The sequence below is a fragment of the Apodemus sylvaticus genome, chromosome 1 (assembly GCF_947179515.1).
Source record: "Apodemus sylvaticus chromosome 1, mApoSyl1.1, whole genome shotgun sequence".
Taxonomy (NCBI): domain Eukaryota; kingdom Metazoa; phylum Chordata; class Mammalia; order Rodentia; family Muridae; genus Apodemus; species Apodemus sylvaticus.
In genome coordinates, this window is record NC_067472.1 from 105,757,387 (window position 1) to 105,775,687 (window position 18,301).

At 47.5% G+C, this 18,301-nt stretch overlaps 1 protein-coding gene and 2 pseudogenes across 1 annotated transcript; 2 read left to right on the forward strand and 1 right to left on the reverse strand.

Annotated features, from left to right (window-relative positions):
* Nucleotides 1-7,845: 7,845 nt before the first annotated feature.
* On the reverse strand, nt 7,846-9,465 carry Lipt2 (lipoyl(octanoyl) transferase 2). The gene is made up of 2 exons (XM_052177429.1): nt 8,975-9,465; nt 7,846-8,533 (listed from the first exon to the last, which is right to left on the reverse strand). Exons 1-2 carry the CDS (start codon nt 9,438-9,440, stop codon nt 8,304-8,306), a joined length of 696 nt encoding a protein of 231 aa, XP_052033389.1. The 5' UTR covers nt 9,441-9,465; the 3' UTR covers nt 7,846-8,303.
* A 5,332-nt stretch (nt 9,466-14,797) lies between these two features.
* On the forward strand, nt 14,798-17,735 carry LOC127681321 (ATP-binding cassette sub-family F member 1-like; annotated as a pseudogene).
* On the forward strand, nt 16,655-17,136 carry LOC127681327 (cytochrome c oxidase subunit 7A2, mitochondrial-like; annotated as a pseudogene).
* Nucleotides 17,736-18,301: the final 566 nt, after the last annotated feature.

An 18,301-nucleotide genomic window follows, 5' to 3' on the forward strand; every position in this document is an offset into this window, starting at 1 on the left:
CTATCTTTTTTCTTAAAGATTTTTTTTTTGCTTTTTAAATTTATGTGTTTGGCAGACATAGTGGCTTACAACTTTAATCCAAGCAAACAGGAGACAGAGGCAGGCCAGTTTTGTGAGTAGGAATACAACCTGGTCTATATAGCAAGCCTCGACCCATCCAAGGCTACATAATGTGACTCTGTCTTAAAAAACAACAGTAATAAAATGTATGTATATGCATGTGCACCTGCTCAAGGACATGTGCACCTGGACGCTCAGGAGCCCTGGAGCCAGAAAAGAGCATCAGAAGCCCTGGGACCAGAGTTATGGGGAATTGTCAACCATTATTTGGGTGCTGGGAACCTTTGAAAGAGCAGTAATCGCTCTTAACTGAGGGGCCAGCTCTCTAGCTCCAAAGACAAACTTTCTAACAATCAGACAGCACAGTAAGAATTTGGGCCTTAATCCTCTTCACTCAAAATACTGGAGACAGAAAAATCCACGTTCAAAGCCAGCTTGAGCCACAAAATGAGTTGAAAGCCAGCACGAGAAACTTAGGGAGAAGCCAAAAAGAAAAAAGAAAAAAAAAAAAAGGAGAGAGTGGGAAGCCAGACATAAATGTGTTGATCTGAAATCCAGCACCCAGGATATGGAGGCAAGAGGCCTAAGCTGAGCTAGCTTGTCGCAAAACTAACAATGCAAAATGAAAGGTGAAGGCGGGGCTAGGTAGAGCTTCATGGTAGAGCCCTTACCGCGCATAAAGCCCTAGACTCAATCCCAGCGCTAACAGAGGCAGTGCTCTGAGCCTGGAGGTGCGTGAGTAAGGCTGGGAAGCCAGCTTCGCAGACTGAAGATCGATGTGCATCAGCAAAGGACAGATGTGAAGGCTCATCACAGGAGCCTTACGTCACCACTTCCTCCAATGTGCTAGGCAGTAAGGATATTACAAAACCAGAAGGCAGAGGCATAGTGGCTCATACCTTTAATCCCAGCTCTCAGGCAGAGGCAGGCAGAGCTATATAGTAAGACTGCTCAAACAAATAAGCAAACAAGCCACCAGAATCAGTCTTTCAAATAGAAAAGTTCATAGTTGAGGGAATTTGAAATATTAAACAATATGGCTTTAGTCTAGTGCAGTGATTCTCAACCTGTTGGTTTTGACCCCTTTGGGAGACAAATGACCCTTTCATGGAGGTTGCAAATCAGATATCCTGTATATGACATATATACTTTATGATTCATACAAGTAGCAAAATTACAGTTATGAAATAGCAATAAAAATATTTTATGGTCGGGGAATCACCACAACGTGAGAAACTATATGAAAGGGTTCCGGCACTAGGAAGGCTGAGAAGCACTGGTCTAGTGCCTCTTTATCGTTCTTTTGAGACAGGGTCTCACATAGGCAGGCAGAGCCTTGAACTTGGTGTATACTGGAGGATGATCTTGAACTTCTGATCCTCCTGCCTCCACCTCTTGAGGGGCAGGATTACAAGCACCCCCCCGACCGAACTTGGTTTTCTGCAGTGGTGGGTATCGAACTCAGAGCTGAATGCACACTAGGCAAGCACTTCACCAACTGAGCGACACCCTGGCCCCACAGTCTTTGTTTGAAACAAAGGATTCTTGTAAAGAAAAGATTGCTAATGATCTTAATGTCTCCACTAGGAGCTAGCTAAAGGAACACTGGCACAGCAAATCAGTCAATGGAATACTAAACAGTCCTTTAAAAGAATGAACTGTTCTGATGTACTACTGATCTGAAGCAACAGGCAAAGCAGAAGGTTAGCACATGGCGTGCTACTATGTGAGAGAGAGAGGGGGTGCCCATAAACACATATATACATTCATTTACACATATATACACATATGCACAAATCTCTCTAAGACATGTAAGCAAGACAAACAGGAAGCATTTCCTGTGAGCTTCCAGGGAAGAGGGCTGAGTCTAAAGGGGGAGAGGGACTGGAAAAGACTACATTCAACATGCTGCACCCTTAAAGTTTTTATTCTGTGTATGTGCTTTATTACAAAGCTGATGAAGGCCATGCCTGGAGGTAGACTCCCATAATCCAAGCACTTGGGAGGCAAAGGCAGATCAGGAGTTCAAGATTACAAAGTACAGCTGCATCGTAAACTCAGACAAACCAAACACTAACATAGGTTTTTACTAAAACAAAATTAAATCATTCAAAAATATAATTATATGCCAAGTGTGATTGTATACATTCACAATCTCAATACTTGAGGGGCTAGGACAGGAGAATTGCACTGAGTTTAAGACTAGCTTAGATTACATATTGAGCATATTGAGATCTTCTCAAAAAACAACAGCAAATATATGTATATGTATGTGTATATGTACACATATATTTGTGTGCGTGTATATATGTATATATCAGTATGTATGTACATAAATACACACTGATAGTAAGCTTTGTTTAAAAGAGACTTTTTGAATGGAGCAATATACACCTGGTCATGTTCCCAGAGCAGGTTCTGTCTGGTTTCCTGGCCATGCTCACCAAAGGAACAAGATCCTGGACCGTCAGCTGCAGCCAGTCACGTCTGTACCCTCCACATTGGCCCACCAGACTGAACAATCTGTTTACGCATGAGGAAAAGCCTCTGAACAAACAAGAGTGGGCTTTCTCCAGGGGGAAGCCAGGGTGCTAGATATCTTCCTCTTGCTCAGCTTCCTTCCTGGAGGAAGGCCCCCAGCGGGAAACCGGAGGTGAGCTCTGTCCTGGCAGGAAGGAGTGGCCTGACACGATGCCACGCTCCACTCCACTAAACTCCCGTGTTCTGCTCCACGTCCTCCCTGGCTCGGCCCTCTGGCTGTTGGAGGCCCCCTTCTTCCGGACACCACTCCATTCAGAGACCAGCCCCCTGCCCTGACCAACTGTATGATCTCACGCAGATCACTAAGCCCCTCAGAGGCTTTTTAAAGAGCTCCTTTATTTTTCTTTCTGTGTTTGGGGTTTTGTTTGCATGCATGCCTGTGCACATCCAGGCAGTGCCCAAGGAGTTCAGATGAAGGTGTTGGGTCCCCGGAACTGGAGTTAAGGATGCTTGAGACGCACCGTATAGGGGCTGAGAACTGAACCTAGGTTCTCTAAAGAGCAAAAAGTGCTTGTCTGCTGAGCCAGCTCTCTGCCCCATCCTCCCTTTATGGCTCCCACCCACTGGGCAAATGCAAGAAGTGTCATCTCTTTCTATGCCTGTGCCAGTCGCATGGCACCTGCTTGTCGGTCACCTTGGCCTACTCCTCAGCCCGTGCCTCATATAACAGCCTTCTCCCCTTTCTCCTAGGCCCGCAGACTTAAACCACCACCTGTCACACCCATGCACCAGATCCAGCTGCCTCTGAGCTTTCTCCATGCCTGCCTCAAACTTGATCCCTCGAAAACTTATCTTAGCATTTTCCTCTCCTAATTTGGTTCTCATCCACTGCCTTCTGTCCCAGCGAGATCTCCCGGAGCCTGGCCGCCATTTACCTGTACACCCGTTGTCTCCAGCCCAGTATTCACATAATCTGACTACAAGGGATGAGATAGTAGAGAAAGTTGGACTGAAGCAAGTGGCAAAGGATACAGAGAACAGGTTGCCAGGGTTCCCTACAGGTGTCAATTCTCCCACCTTGGGGGCATAAGCGATTGTTTCTTCTAGAGCCAAACATGAGTGGCCAGGGTCTGGTTACCTCAAATTCCATGTTGCAGCAGGTAAGTAGTTGCATGAAGTTTTTATGGTAACAGGGCAGGGCAAAGAAAGCCATAAATCAAGAAACACCAGAGAGGCAGGTTCCAGCCAGGCTGTGGTGTCTCAGCTCTAGGCCTCAGATGCCATCTGATACCATTTGTACCCGACAGTTGGTGGAGAATGGGGTTTTGTCAGGTTAATAGCTGTTTGCCAGGATCTTGGGTGTTAGGTCCAACACAAAGGAGAGCATGGCTTTTTAGGGGCTAGCCCTAACTCACAACAAACCGTCACTAGGTTCCGGACCTGCAGCTCTCTCATTTAACCAGTTGTTGCACCTTTGCAGACACAGCCTCTTTCCCAGAATTTTCACTCACGAACGCTTTGTGACCTGCTCTGGTCCTTTTCCCGAGCCTCACGGCTACACTGTTAAGATTCCAGAACCTTTTCCAATAACCTTTCTGTTTGTTTTGTGACAGGGTCTCATTCTGAAGCCGTGGTTAGCCTGGAATTTGCTCCATAGGCCAGGCTGGCCTATGGATCACAGAGATCCTATGGCCCATGGATCACAGAGATCCACCTGCCTTTGACTCCCCAGTGCTAGGATTAAATGTCTATGCCATTTTAGTAGTTGACATCCTGCTCAGCGTCAGATGAGGCTCTGCTTACTGAGTCCCCCGGGAAGGAGCTATCCTCTTCTTTGTCGCTGGTGCCTTCTGTATAGAAGAACACTGAAGTCTAGCACCAGCTACTCAGTGCTCAGCTGAGAAATGAGAAGCCACTACTGCTCATAATTTATTTACCAGAATAAATTACCTGCCGTGTCGGGAAGTACATTCCTGTCCTGTGTCCAGAGGGCAGGGAGCAAAAAATACCAGTAAGCATTAATAACTATCATACACTTCCTGCAATCTATTCTATATCAGGCTCTGAGGTAGGGACCAATGGTAAGTAAATCATGGTCCTCTTTTTTTTTTTTAAAGATTTATTTATTTATTTAGGGTCTTACTAAGTAGACCAAGTTGACCTTGAACTCACAGGACTCTGACTGCCTATGCCTCCTAGTGCTAAGACTAAAGGTGTATGTTATATACATATATACATACATACATTATTACATACACACACACACACACACGTGTATATATATATACACGTGTGTGTAAAATAAGCTTTGCATTTGACTAAAATAATTGAACTTCCTTATGAGGTACAATATATTTTGAGGTATATGTATATGTGTGTACACACACACACACACACACACACATATATATATATATATACTGGTCAGATCAGGATGATAAACATTAATTCCCTTAAATATTATTTCTCTGTGGTGAACACATCCAAAATCTTCTCTCCTAGTGAAACATACACTACAGAACCTACTCTTCCTGTGCCTGGAGCCTGACCTCACCCTCCCTTCTGCCGTCTATCCTTGCCTCTGGCAACCATTATTTTATTCTCAATCTCTTTGAGTTTGACTTTTAAGATTTCACCTTGTGGTGATTTGAATGGTTTCCTATCGTCTCAGGCATTTGGATACTTTGTTCCCAGTTTGTATCTGTTTCAGCAAGCTTAGGAGGTGTGGCCTTGTTGGAGGGGTGTGGCCTTCTTGGAGGAAGTGTGTCCTTGGGGCAGATTTTGAGATCTTAAAGACTTAGGCCACTAACTATGATTTCCTCTCTCTGCTTCCTGGTTTCAGTTGAAGATGTGAGCTCTCAGCCGTTCCTGCTGCCATGTCTGGTGCTTGCTGTTAACAATCCCCATAATGGCGACAGACTCTTACTCCTCTGAAACCATAAGCCAGAGGTTCAGTCCATCATCATCAAGGCGGGAACATGGCAGCATCCAGGCAGGTGTGGGGCAGGGAGGAGCTGAGAGTTCTACATCTTTATCTGAAGGCTGCTAGCAGAATACTGACTTCCAGGTGGCTAGGATGAGGGTTCCATGCCCACAGTGACACACCTACTCCAACAAGGCCACACCTCCTAACAGTGCCACTTCCTGGGCCAAGCATATACAAACCATCCCTGAAGGAAGTCAGTGATGGCTTAGGTTATCACTGAAGCAAGTCAGAGCAGGAACTCAAACCAGGCAGGAACCTGGAGGCAGGAGCTGATGCAGAGGCCACGGAGGGTGCTGAGTACTGACTGGCCTGCTCCCTGTGGCTTCTCAGCCTGCTTGTTTTCTTATTGACCCCAGGACCACCAGCCCACAGATGGCACCACGGGAAATGAGCTGGGCCCTTCCCATGCATCACTAATTAAGAAAATGCCCTATAGGTTTCCCTGCAGCCTGATCATAAGGAGGCATTTTCTCAATTTCAGCACCTTCCTCTCACATGACTCTAGCTTGTGTCAAGTTGACATAAAACTATCCAGCATAACTGTGTGCCTGCCAGTTTTTATGTGGGTTCTGGGATTTGAACTCAGATCCTCACATTTCCACAACAAGTGCTTTATCCACAGAGCCATCTCCAAGACCACAATGGGAGACTTTTCACATGGTTCAGTTCTACTCAGTATTTATGACTGACCAGGCTCAGTTGTTGTTTGCCAGAAATATGAAGGAAATAAGACAACCACAGCTCTATATTTAAAGGCTTTACAGCCATGAGGGGAAGCTACAGGACCTGGGGATAGCTCCCTTAAGAAAACCAAAGGAGGGCTGGAGAGATGGCTCAGCAGTTAAGAGCACTGACTGCTCTTCCGAAGGTCCTGAGTGTAAATCCCAGCAATCACACGGTGGCTCACAACCATCTATAAAGAGATGTGATGCCCTCTTCTGGTGTGTCTGAAGACAGCTACAGTATACTTACATATAATAAATAAATAAATCTTTAAAAAGATTAATTTATTAAAAAAAAAGAAAACCAAAGGATGCAGGGCAGTGGTGGCACACACTCTAAGCCAACACTGGGGAAGCAGAGGCAGGTGGATCTCTGAGTTTAAGACCAGCCTGGTCTACAGAGTTCAATGATAGTTAGGACTACACAGAGAAACTGTCTTGAAACACCCTTCCCCTCCACCCCACAGGGTAAAAACCAGCGGAGAACAGAATGTAACAATTAAAATGAGAGCAGTTCCTGTGCACTGGGTCTGTGCCAGTGTTATTCTCAGCGTGTTCCCTGCCATGAAACTATGTGACTCCTTCTTGCCTATGCAGACGCTTTCACGCTGCTTCATACTGTCAAAGGCCAAATCAATCGGCCACCATGTAGCTATGCTCCGCCACCCAGAATAGCACAGGCGGGTGCTACATAGCGAGTTCTAGGTGAGCCTGGGCTACCTGAGACCACTGTCAAAAATTAAGTAAATGAAGGCAGGCCTGGCTTCAGGCCCATCCTTAACCAGAGGGCTGGGGAGTCAAGCGAGGCTTGTTCAAAGTATAAAGCGTGCCCTGAATTGTTGAGACAGTATAAGTATAAAATACTTATAAAGCTTTTTAAAATGAATTGAGGCAAATGTATTAAAGCTCACGATTAAAGCCTTCCTAGTGAGGCTCCTAGGAAATGTGACTACAGTGCAGTTCTTGCTGCATTTCTGGTGAACAGCACTGACCCCTAGAGAGGCTCAGCCAAAGCTCTGCTTTTCATAAGCTATGGGGACCAAACCAAGATGGCTCCTAAAGAGCTTCATCTCTTGCAGCAGATGAGATACTCCTTTGGTTCTGAATAAGGCTCATTTGGAAGACTACAGAACGGACCATGTGGCTTCCAAAGCTAGCTCATAAAAGACACGGGAGCTCCTATAGCCCTCCTTCTAATGCCACTGCTGTCCTACAGAAGAGTCTGCAGGTAAGGAACTGAGGCTTCTCAATGACGACTAGGAGCAACCCGGCACGCATGATGGAGTGATCCTTCTTAGAAAGTGACCTTCAGCAACAGTTTAGCCTTCTAATGACAACGGACACCTTTAAATGGAGGCTCCGGCAGGACTCCAACCAACCTAGGTACATTTCCTCAAAATTCCTGATCCACAAGAAACAAGGTAATGTGTTCCTTGACTGTCTCGAATCACAAACTTTCTGCTTCTCAGCAGACCTGACATGCACAAACCCATTTATGAAAACCTTCCCTCTATCTACCTTGCCTTTGTATGCAAGGAGGGTGTACCCATCTCTGTTGACCTCAAGCAAAAGAGGTAAATTATCAAACTTGTGGTATTCAACCCAAAAAGGCAAAAATATTTTTATTTTTTGAAGAGGTTTTCCCCTTTATTGAAGAAAGACTCAGGTCTTTTGAGAGCGAAGTAACTTTATCACTTCACTGGACCTCACAGAGATTCGGTTACCACAGAACTCAAAAGACCTAAAGACCAAAATTGCTGTTAGATACAGTACTGGAAAAGTAGCAAGTAATTAGGAAATGTCGGTTTATAATAACACTCGAGAGTCTCTGTTAACAGGTGTTAATGGTCACAGGGATGCTTTATGTAGCTTGTGACTTTTTATAGTATTTTCATAATGACCCCTGAGGTAGGTGAGGAGATATAAGAAGCAATAGCTCAGAATCTGTCCTAGGTCATGGTCAGACAAATCACAGAGTAGTTCTGGGGCTCAGTCAGACTAGGAGCTTTCTATTGCAGAACAATCATCCCCAGGCTAAGGTGAATGAGTGTCCTTCAGCTGGGGCTGTCCTCAGATACTAATGTGCACTTGAAAGTCTCCTTGAAGGCCACAAGGAAAGATGGCATTACTTCATCCACAGTGACAAGTCTCTGAAGTGCCTCACTCAGGGAAGTGACTCCAGTCCCAACTAGTCCACAAGGCACAATGTGCTCAAACCACGTGAGGTCGGTAGAACAGTTCAGAGCCAAGCCATGGGATGTGATGTGTCTTCCACAGCGGACTCCTGCAAGGCAAGCCAAAATGTCTTAGCATAGCTATACTTTCCTTCTTTGAGGCCTCAGAATCCCTGTAGTGCTGAAAGAAGGCCTGGGCCGAATCCCTTGGAACCTGGATAGAACACAGACTGGATCTGGGGGTGGGGGGGGGGTGGGGGGGGGTGTTAAGTCTATTGCAGTGTGGGCCCTGGTTACACATCGGCCGCCCTTATTTAACACAGGAATTGCGTTTGCTTTGGAAGTTTTAAATTTTGGCATCCTATCCCCCTGTTGTGAGTCACAGGATGTAACCTGGCAACTCATGCCTAGTGCTTCTCCATCCCTGAGTGAGGAACTAGAGGTCTCTTCAGTCTCAGCTCCTAGAGGGAGGCCAGTGGCATTTACAGTTTAGAGCTCCCGGAGGTGGGCCCTGCCCCGGCTCCTCCCCGGCTCCACCCCCGCGCGCTCACCGATCGCGCAGATTTTGCGCTCGCCTAACCAGACGCCAGTGTAGGGCGGCGGCCGCGCGCGGGCGCCCCGCAGACCCCGGAGCTCGCACAGACGCACGGCGCACGCCTCCAGCGCCGCCAAGTGGGTGCGCAGGCGCAGGCCTAGGAGCCGCAGGTCAAGCACCGGGTGGCAGAGCAGCTGGCCCGGGCCGTGGAAAGTAGCCAGGCCGCCGCGGCCGGTAGCGTGCACCTCGGCGCCCAAGGCCCTCAGTCTCGTAGTCTCCTCGGGTGTCAGGCCGCCGCGTAGCCCGCCGGTGTATACGGGCCCCGCTGGCTCGCAGACCAAGAGCACGCCCGCCTTGGTCCCCGACAGGGTCCCAGGGCGAGGATCGGCCTGTAGCCGCCGTAGCCAATGCTCCTGCAACGCCAGCAGCTCCGAGTAGTGCACTCTCCCGAGCCAAACCAGCCGGACCACGGGCAGTGACATCGCGCCAGAGGCTGCGTGCGTGGGCCCCGCCTTCAGTCGGGTCTCGGGGCGGGGACTCTTGGCCACGCCCCTGAGCTACAGCCCCGGAGTGGAGCTTCAGTTCCAGCCTACCTACCTGTGTGACCAATAGTCCTGCAGGATTGGTCTTAACCACCCATTCATTCCAATAATCATTCTTTAGTATGGACTATGTTCTGCAGGAACTTGGAGCGTTTACTACACTGTATTTGAGAAACGAAGATCCAACCCTGGGAACTTAGGTGTTCACGGCTGACAAGCTAATAATATTAAAGTTTTAATAGTGATAGAAAAACAGAATTCAGTAATATATTGAGTTCCTCGGAAACTGAGAGGGAGACTAGTGTACAAAGCGGTTTATTTTGGGTTGGTGTGGGACTTAGCAGGTACTTCAAGATATGCAAGATTTGAAAGAAGCAGGATTAGGCAGAAGCTGTAGTTGAGCAGAGAAACAGTTGCATTAGATTCTTTCCTTAGCTATGCCTCAGGAATGCCCTGAGTCTGGCCTGACCCATTAGAATTAATCTAGATTAAAACAAACGGACAGAAATGCATGTTCTACATAGATGGCTCACAAAAACAATCTACTCCTGGGAAGGTACTGTTACCTTTGTAGGGGTTGCATCCATTATGCAGGCCTGATCTCTGAGGGGAACTCCATTGTGAGTCATCAGACAACCCAATCCCAGAAGCGGAGGGAAGAACAGGCACTGGAGGCCAGAATATCAAGATTAATTTGTGAAAGAAACCAGTTGGCCCAGAAACCCTTCCTGACCTGAACTTCATACAAGAGAGTATGTGCCAGAAAAGTCCCCAGAACTACAATTTGGAGAGGTGGTTGTCATGTCAAAGTCTTATAAAGGATCCTGAGCCTCAGTCCCGGAGCCTTTGACTTAGCCCACTAGCTCACTCCCATTCTTGGGAGTGTTGTTCTTTTTTTAATAACCAGTCCCTGTTTCTAAGCACTCGATGTATCTCTGGTGTAGTCCTCTGACCTGGGACACACACTCAGATCTGCACTGACCACCAACTTTTTGTTCCCTTTTCTTTATTTCCTTTTCAGATATTAGCCTAAAGCCCGAGCCTACATCCCCGCACTGTGGGCTTTCTTACTCTCTAAGCCCCCCACCCACGACCTCTGCCAGGCAGCTACTTGCCTACTGCCATTGCAGAAGATCCTCCTGCCTCTGCCTCCTAAGCGCTGGGATAGACGTTGACCCTTAATAGCTCCAGTAACAGCGGGTGTGGGTGGGGCAGGAAGTGGAAAGAGGAAGAACAGAATGACAACCAGAATGAGGCTCAATGCCAAGCATTAACAAGGCGGACAGACTGGCATGGGCAAACATATATAATAGGAGGTTTCAGAGGGGATGACAAAAGTTATTGTGAGTCATCAATGGTGGGGATGTGGTTTTAAAGAGTAAATATTAAGATAGCTCCAGGCTCTGGGAGAAGGAGAGACATTGGGAAACATAAGGCCCTGTTCCAGAGCACCTAATCTTATTAATAATTCTGTGTAGGGTGGGGAAAGTAACTGCAACAGTTTGGTTCCTGTACAAGATGAACTCAGTGTTCCTGCCCAACACTTGTCCTGGTGTAAAGCAGAGTGAGCAGGAAGGCCAGGGATCTGGGGTCATTTTCTGTCTCAGTCACTGTGTATTTGCACTCCTTTGGGGTAGGTAATGCACAGTTTGACTCTTGGGTCCTCATCTCCCTATCGTCTGACACCTATAGGGCCTTAGTAGATATTTACAAAATGGAAGAGCAACCAGTTAAATAGTTTGTTGTGCGTGCCTTTGAACTGAGACCTTTCACCAAGGCACATGGCAGCCTACAGGCCCCTAAATGATCCCACATTTTCAGGACCTATGGTGATCATTGATGTATAAAGTGTTTTCTGATGGCATGCTGAATCCAACCTATACCTGCCAGGCTGAGCCCACCCTGCCTGCCTCCCATTTCCCTCAGCACTATGCCTGAACCTCTGTTGACTCTACCTAGGTTATCCTGGTTTGGACTCATTTCCTGCCCCCATGCCAGTCCCATGGCCCTAGAGCACAGATAATAGCTAACATCTAGATAGTATTTGTCATGTGTTGGACACTCTAAAATCTTTAAAATTGTCAATGCGTTTACATCTGTCATGAGAATTCGATGTCAGAAGTATAGATGGATACATTTATGCCTTTCCACATACTAGAATTTATTTAATAACAATAAATTCATAAGTTACATCGGTTTCATTGGCTGCTATTTGTATTCCCAGTTTCCCTTGATAGCTGGCCAAGGCAAACACAGGTTCTTTTATTTCAATCTTAACTACTAATCTTAGCTCTCAGATCACACATTACGTATCACACAGTAAATATATGTGTAAGTATGTATACATGTAGGTTACTGGATGGCTACAAAGAATTGAGGCGCCTACAGTGGAGTGCAGGAGGTTACAAAGAAGTCAGATACAAAGAGAGTGGTTAGATAAGGTGCTAACGAACCTGACGGCACTGGTCGCTGGTAGCTGAGTCAAACCTCAGGGTCAGGCTGAGCCACTCAAGCAAGATGTGAGAATGTGGAGGTCACAGAGGTGACGCGAAGGACCAGGTCAAGCAGATGGATGGATGGGCAGACACAGATGGGAGGACAGTCAGTGGGGAGTAAGGTCAGGTTGAAGTTCTTGGGACAGTTGGACATTCTCAGGACAGTTGGACATAATCAGGGAAGTTGGGCGTTCTCCGCCTGTGGTCTTTTGAGGCATATGCCAGGTGGACAGAGTATGGTTTGCCATCACAGTGTTAGACACCTTCCCCTTTGTGGGATCCTGGCAAAGGTGTTGCACCTTTTTCTCTATTTGGAGTGTTTGATACATTCTTGGGTCTGGATTTCCTGATATGATTTTTAATATACCATATATTCCAATAGCCCCAATTTACTTTGATAAATTTACAGAATGGCACCCCCCCGCCCTTTTTTAACTTTTAGGAGTAAATTATTTGTCTGTCAGGGACTTGGGGGTAGTACCAGACAGCTGGTGTTATTTAAATACCTAACAAGAGCAGAGTCATTCTATTTTTGCAATCAAAAAGGACGTCAAATGCTGCTTGGAGTCTCCCAGGGCAAGGAATAAACTGAAGACTGTCTTGCACAGTACAGATAATGGAGTAGGGGACAGTCTGATGTGAGCAATATTTTAATAATCCATAAGGTAGATGCTATTATTGTCCTCATAGAACAGTTGAGAAAACTGGAGTGTCTAGGATCTGGCTTACTTGCTTACTGTTGACTACCAGAAGGTAGCAAGGAAAAGATTCCTATCCAGGTGGTCAAGTGCCAAAGTCCATGGTCTTAACCTTCTCTAATTGGTCTTTAAATACACACACACACACACACACACACACACACCACACACATACACACACACACCTTAATGGACAGAAAATGTTTGCTGGTAAGTGGACAAATAGATACCCATAGGAGGCTGAGTGTCTGAAGGGATGCTGTATGAAATATTGCCCCATCCCACACTTAACCATCCCATAATAGATGACAGGGATCCAAAATAGGATTTTTCTTGATATGATGACTCATATCAAGTCTTATTAATATTAAGACTCATATTAATCTTAGCACTTGGGAAATTTAGGAGGGAAATCAGGAACTAAGGTCAGTTGGGGACTACATACTAGTGTGAGGTTAGCTACATGAAGCCCTGTCTCAAAACACACACACACACACAAAATAAAATAAATGAAAGTGTGCTTTTTGTCCTTGTCTTCAAGAAGCTGCCAATGGCTCCGGGCAGAGACAGGGAGCCATGAACTTTGCCCTAAAGGGTCAGGAAACATGTCTTCATCAACAGGACAGAGTCATCTGTATGTCCCCGCTGATCCTAGCCTACAGTACAAGGCAGAACAATCTGTCTCCTTGGCTGCTGCCTGCAGTCCTGTCATCACGCCCTAGAGTCCCCTATGGTTTGAACCCTAATGTTCATGCTGGCTGCCATGCCTCTAAACAGAATCTCACCCTACTCCACGGAGAGTGACCATCGTCCCTGATCCCATACAACTACCTGAGGCATACAGTAGGACCTGGGACTGAATCTCCTGGTCTTCAGTACAGTTGGCACCATCCTCAGGCTCTGTCAAGGACTAAAGCTGGAACAGCGATGTCGGATAGATCCACCAACTCTTATTGGGCCTCTTATGTTTTTCTTAGAGATAATCTGAAATTGGCTTGTAGTAATGGTTCATTTCCCGATCAAATCACACACAATGCCCATCATTTAAAGTTGATGGCTGTTTGAGGTACAGGAAGGGAACTCAGAAGGTCCACTTCTTAGCCTCTCCCTCCCTGTATCAGCCTTCAAGTCATTTTCTAATTAAACTTGCTTGGCTGAAAAATAATTTAGATTAATTTATATTAAGTGCATGAACATTTTGCCTGAGTGTACATAGGTGCACCGATGCATGCCTGCTGCCCACAGAGGTTAGGAAGGGCACGGGACGGAGTTGCACGCGGTTGTGAGCCATCATATGCATGCTGGGAACTGAGCCAGCTATCTAGTCTCACTGCATTATTTTTTTTAAAAAAAAAGATATTTATTTTTCTCCTTTTTAAAAAAAATTGTATATTTTATTTATTCACATTTCAAATGTTATCCCCTTTCCCGGTTTCCCCTCTGCAAACCCCCTATCCCATCCCCCCTTACCCTGCTTCTATGAGGGTGTTCCCCTACCTACCCACCTACTCCTGCCTCACTGTCCTAGCTTTCCTTTACACGGGGGCATTGAGCCTTCACAGGACCAAGGGCCTCTCCTCTCATTGATGCCAGATAAGGCCCCTTCAGCTCCTTCAGTTCTTCCCCTAACTCCTCCATGGGGTCCCTGTGCTCAGTCCGATAGTTGGCTGCAAACATCCACATCTGTATTGGTCAGGATCTGGCAGAGCCTCTCAGGAGACAGCTGTATCAGGCTCCAGTCAGCAAGCACTTCTTGGCATAAAATAATTTATTTGTATTATGCTTAATTATGTGTATGTATCTGTGTAGAGGGTATGTGCACTTGAATGCAGGTGCCCCTAGACCAGTGGGTCTCACCGTTCCTAATACCGTGACCCTTTAACACAGTTTCTCATGTATGGTGACCCCCGACCATAGGGTTATTTTCATTGCTACTTCATAATTATATTTTTCTACTGTAATGAATTATAATATAAACACCTGTGTTTTCTGATGGTCATAGGGGACCCCCGTGATAGGGGGTCAACCCCAAAGGGATCGCAGCCCACAAGTTAAGAAACAATGCCCAAGGGGCACCTCAGGAGGACTCATAACTGCTGCCGCGATGCTGAAGGGTCCCAAGCAGCAGCTACCCGAGCCCGAGTTGATCAGGGACAGCGAGGGCATGAGCTCCGTGGACAAAGTAGTGAAGAAAGGCAAAAAGGACAAGAAGTCCAAAAAGATGTTCTCTGAGGAGCTGGCAGTGGAGGGCAAACAGGCTGGGGAAGAGGAAACATTGCAGAAGGAGAAGGAGCAGCCACAGCAACCACAGCAACAGAAGGAAAAGCGAGACACCAGGAAAGGCCATCGGCGGAAGAAGATGGACGATGATGGCGATGAGAGAGTCTCCAGACCGCCTTAAGCAGCTGACTGTGCCAGCCGGTGATGAGGAAGATGAGGTACCCGCCCCCATACAGGCCAAGGTGGAAATGTTTTTGAAGCCCTGATTCAGGATGAGAGTGAGGAGGAAGAGGAGGAAGAGGAGGAAGAAAAGCGTGTTCTCAAGCCCGCCAAGCCAGAGAAGAATCGCATCAATAAGGCGGTGGCTGAGGAGCCTCCTGGGCTCAGGAGTAAAAGGGGAATGGGGGAGAAATCCAAAGGGAAAGCGAAAAGTAAAGCTGCTGCTGCGGACAGTGAAGGGGAAGGTGAGGAGGACATGGCTAAAGAAAAGGAGCCTCCCCGGCCAGGGAAGGGCAAAGACACAAAGGAGGCCAAGCAGGGTTCAGAGGAAGAGAAAGAAGAGAAAGAAGGGGAATTGAAGGCAAACGATCCCTAGGCCGACCTTAGCAAAACGGAAAAGAAAAAGCTAAAGGAACAGATGGATTATGAACGCCAGATGGAGTCATTAAAAGCAGCTAAAGCTGCAGAAAATGACTTCTCTGTGTCCCAGGCAGAGGTGTCTTCCGGCCAGGCAATGTTTAAAAATGCATCTGACATCAAGTTGGAATCTCCAGCATCTCCGCCTATGCCAAGGAGCTGTTCGGCAATGCTGATCTGCACACGTGGCCAGCTTCAGGCTGGTGGGACCCAATGGCAGAGGCAAAACCACACTTCTGAAGTGCATAGCCAGCTGTGCCCTGAGCATCCCATTAATGTGCTGCGGTGCGAGCAGGGCATGGTGGTTGATGAAGCACCAGCCGTGCAAGCTGTTTTTCATGCAGACACCAAACAGCGGAGGTTGCTAGAGGAGGAGAGACGGCTTCAGGGGCAGCTGGAGCAGGGGGATGACACTGCAGCTGAGAAACTGGAAATGGTGTATGAGGAACTGCGAGCTACTGGGGCAGCAGCTGTAGAGGTCAAGGCACAGCAGATCCCGGCTGGCTTGGGCTTCGACCCTGAGGTGTAGAATTCTCCGGGGGTTGGTGAATGCGTGTCTCCCTGGCTAGGGCACTCACTGTTCATGGAACCAGCGTGCTGATGCTGGATGAACCCACTAACCACCGGGACCTCAGCGCTGTCATGGCTCAATAACTACCTTCAGGACTGTTGCTGATCGTCCCCCACAACCAGGGCTTTCTGAATAATGTTTGCACTGATATCATTCACCTGGACACTCAGCGGCTCCATTGCTACAGGGGCAATTACATAACCTTCACGAAGATGTACCAGCAGAAGCAGAAAGAACTGCTGAAGCAGTAAGAGAAACAGGAGAAGAAGCTGAAGGAACTGAAGGCTGGAGGCAAGTCCACCAAGCCAGAGGAAAAGCAAACAAAGGAAGTGCTGACGACGGAAAACCCAGGATGGAGAGTCTCAGGAACCCCCTGAGCTCCTGAAGTGTCCCAAGGAGTACAGCATGTGCTTCACCTTCCCAGACGCCCCCGCCCCTCTCAGCTCACCTGTGCTGGGCCGGCACGGTGTGAGGTGTGACGTTTGGCTATGAGGGGCAGAAGCCACTCTTTAAGAACCTAGATTTTGGGCCAGGAGGGAGTTCCGTTTCCGGTCTGGTAGTTTTCGATTTTTGGCGTTCAGTAGTCGCGGTTGGTGGGCAACAACTGAGCCAAGATGTTGCGGAATCTGCTGGCCCTTCGTCAGATTGCCCAGAGGACCATCAGCACCACTTCATGAAGGCATTTTGAAAACAAAGTTCCAGAGAAACAAAAGCTGTTTCAGGAGGATAATGGGATGCCTGTTCATCTGAAAGGCGGGACATCTGACGCCCTCCTCTACAGGGCCACAATGGCTCTGACAGTTGGTGGAACAGCCTATGCCATCTACCTGTTAGCTGTGGCTGCGTTTCCCAAGAAGCAGAACTGCTGTCGTCATCATCCCAGTCTTCACATGGTTCAGTTTCATCAATGCTCAATGGACCAGAAATCTGATGAGTAACTGAGCTCTTCTTTGGGGATCAATATTTATTGATGTGTATTAACTGCCACCAATAAAGCAGTCCTTAACCAAAAAAAAAAAAAAAAAGAACCTAGATTTTGGCATCGACATGGACTCCCGAATTTGCATTGTGGGTCCCAGTGGTGTGGGGAAGAGCACACTACTGCTGCTGACTGGCAGCCAACACCGACCAACGGAGAACGGAGGAAGAACCATCGGCTGAAAATCGGCTTCTTTAACCAGCAGTACGCAGAGCAGCTGCTCACGGAGGAGACGCCCACTGAGTAATTGCAGTGGGGCTTTAATCTGCCCTACAAGGATGCCCAGAAGAGCTTGGGCCGCTTTGGCCTGGAGAGCCACGCCCACGCCATCCGATCTGCAAAGTCTCCAGTGGGCAGAAAGTCCGAGTTGTGTTTGCGGAGCTGTCTGTCAGGAGCCTAATGTCCTCATCTTGGATGAACCAACCAATAACTTGGACATAGAGGAAAGGCCATCAACGAGTACAAGGGGGCTTTATCATTGCCAGGCACGATGCACGCCTCATCACAGAAAACAACTGCTAGTTGTGGGTGGTGGGGGAGCAGAGTGTCAGTCAAACCGACTGTGACTTCAACAACTACAAGCAAGAGGTGTTGGAGGCCCTGCGTGAAGTCACCTTCAACCTACCTCAGGATTGAGCTCCCCTCCTGGAAGCCTGCTGCAGCAAGCTCCTACGGCTGGAATCTCTCTCTTCATCCACCATGAAGCCTGCTGCGTCTGCTGCCAGCTGCAGCCACATGGGCCCTGAAGGTGGCGTGTTGCCTTGATATGTGTGAGAGCATCTGTCCGTGTGGATTGTGTCCTTCTCACTGAAGGACTGAGTTTCCCTTGAGGTAACTGAGCTGGCTTGCCCAAACTGGCTTAGTCTCTGTTCAGACAGAGGTGACCTTTGCTGTGGTAGTTTCCCCTCAGGCCTGGATAAGGTAGCCACTTGTCTCGAGACTTTTGTCCCTCAGAACTGACCCTTGTCCCTCCTTTTGTAAGGGTACTACTGACTCACTGACACAAACAGCCAGAAGCTCAGGGTTAGAGGCAAGGGTCTGAGACCTGTATTGTCTCAACCAAGATCTGGTGCCTGTGATCGCTTGGCTTGTGGGGACTTACAGGCAGGAAAGGAAAGCTCCTGAACTGAAGTCTCCTTTACAAAGGAGGAAATTAAGGAGTGGGGTGCTGATACCAAGGGGGGAAAAAAGAAAAAAATGCC

Bases quoted from the DNA above. Each gene is read 5' to 3' on its own strand.
- Lipt2 (XM_052177429.1), bottom strand. From the start codon at position 9,440: ATGTCACTGCCCGTGGTCCGGCTGGTTTGGCTCGGGAGAGTGCACTAC. The intron at 8,534-8,974 runs GTGAGCGCGCGG...CTTGCCTTGCAG, and splicing joins GCGCAAAATCTGCGCGATCG to GAGTCCGCTGTGGAAGACAC.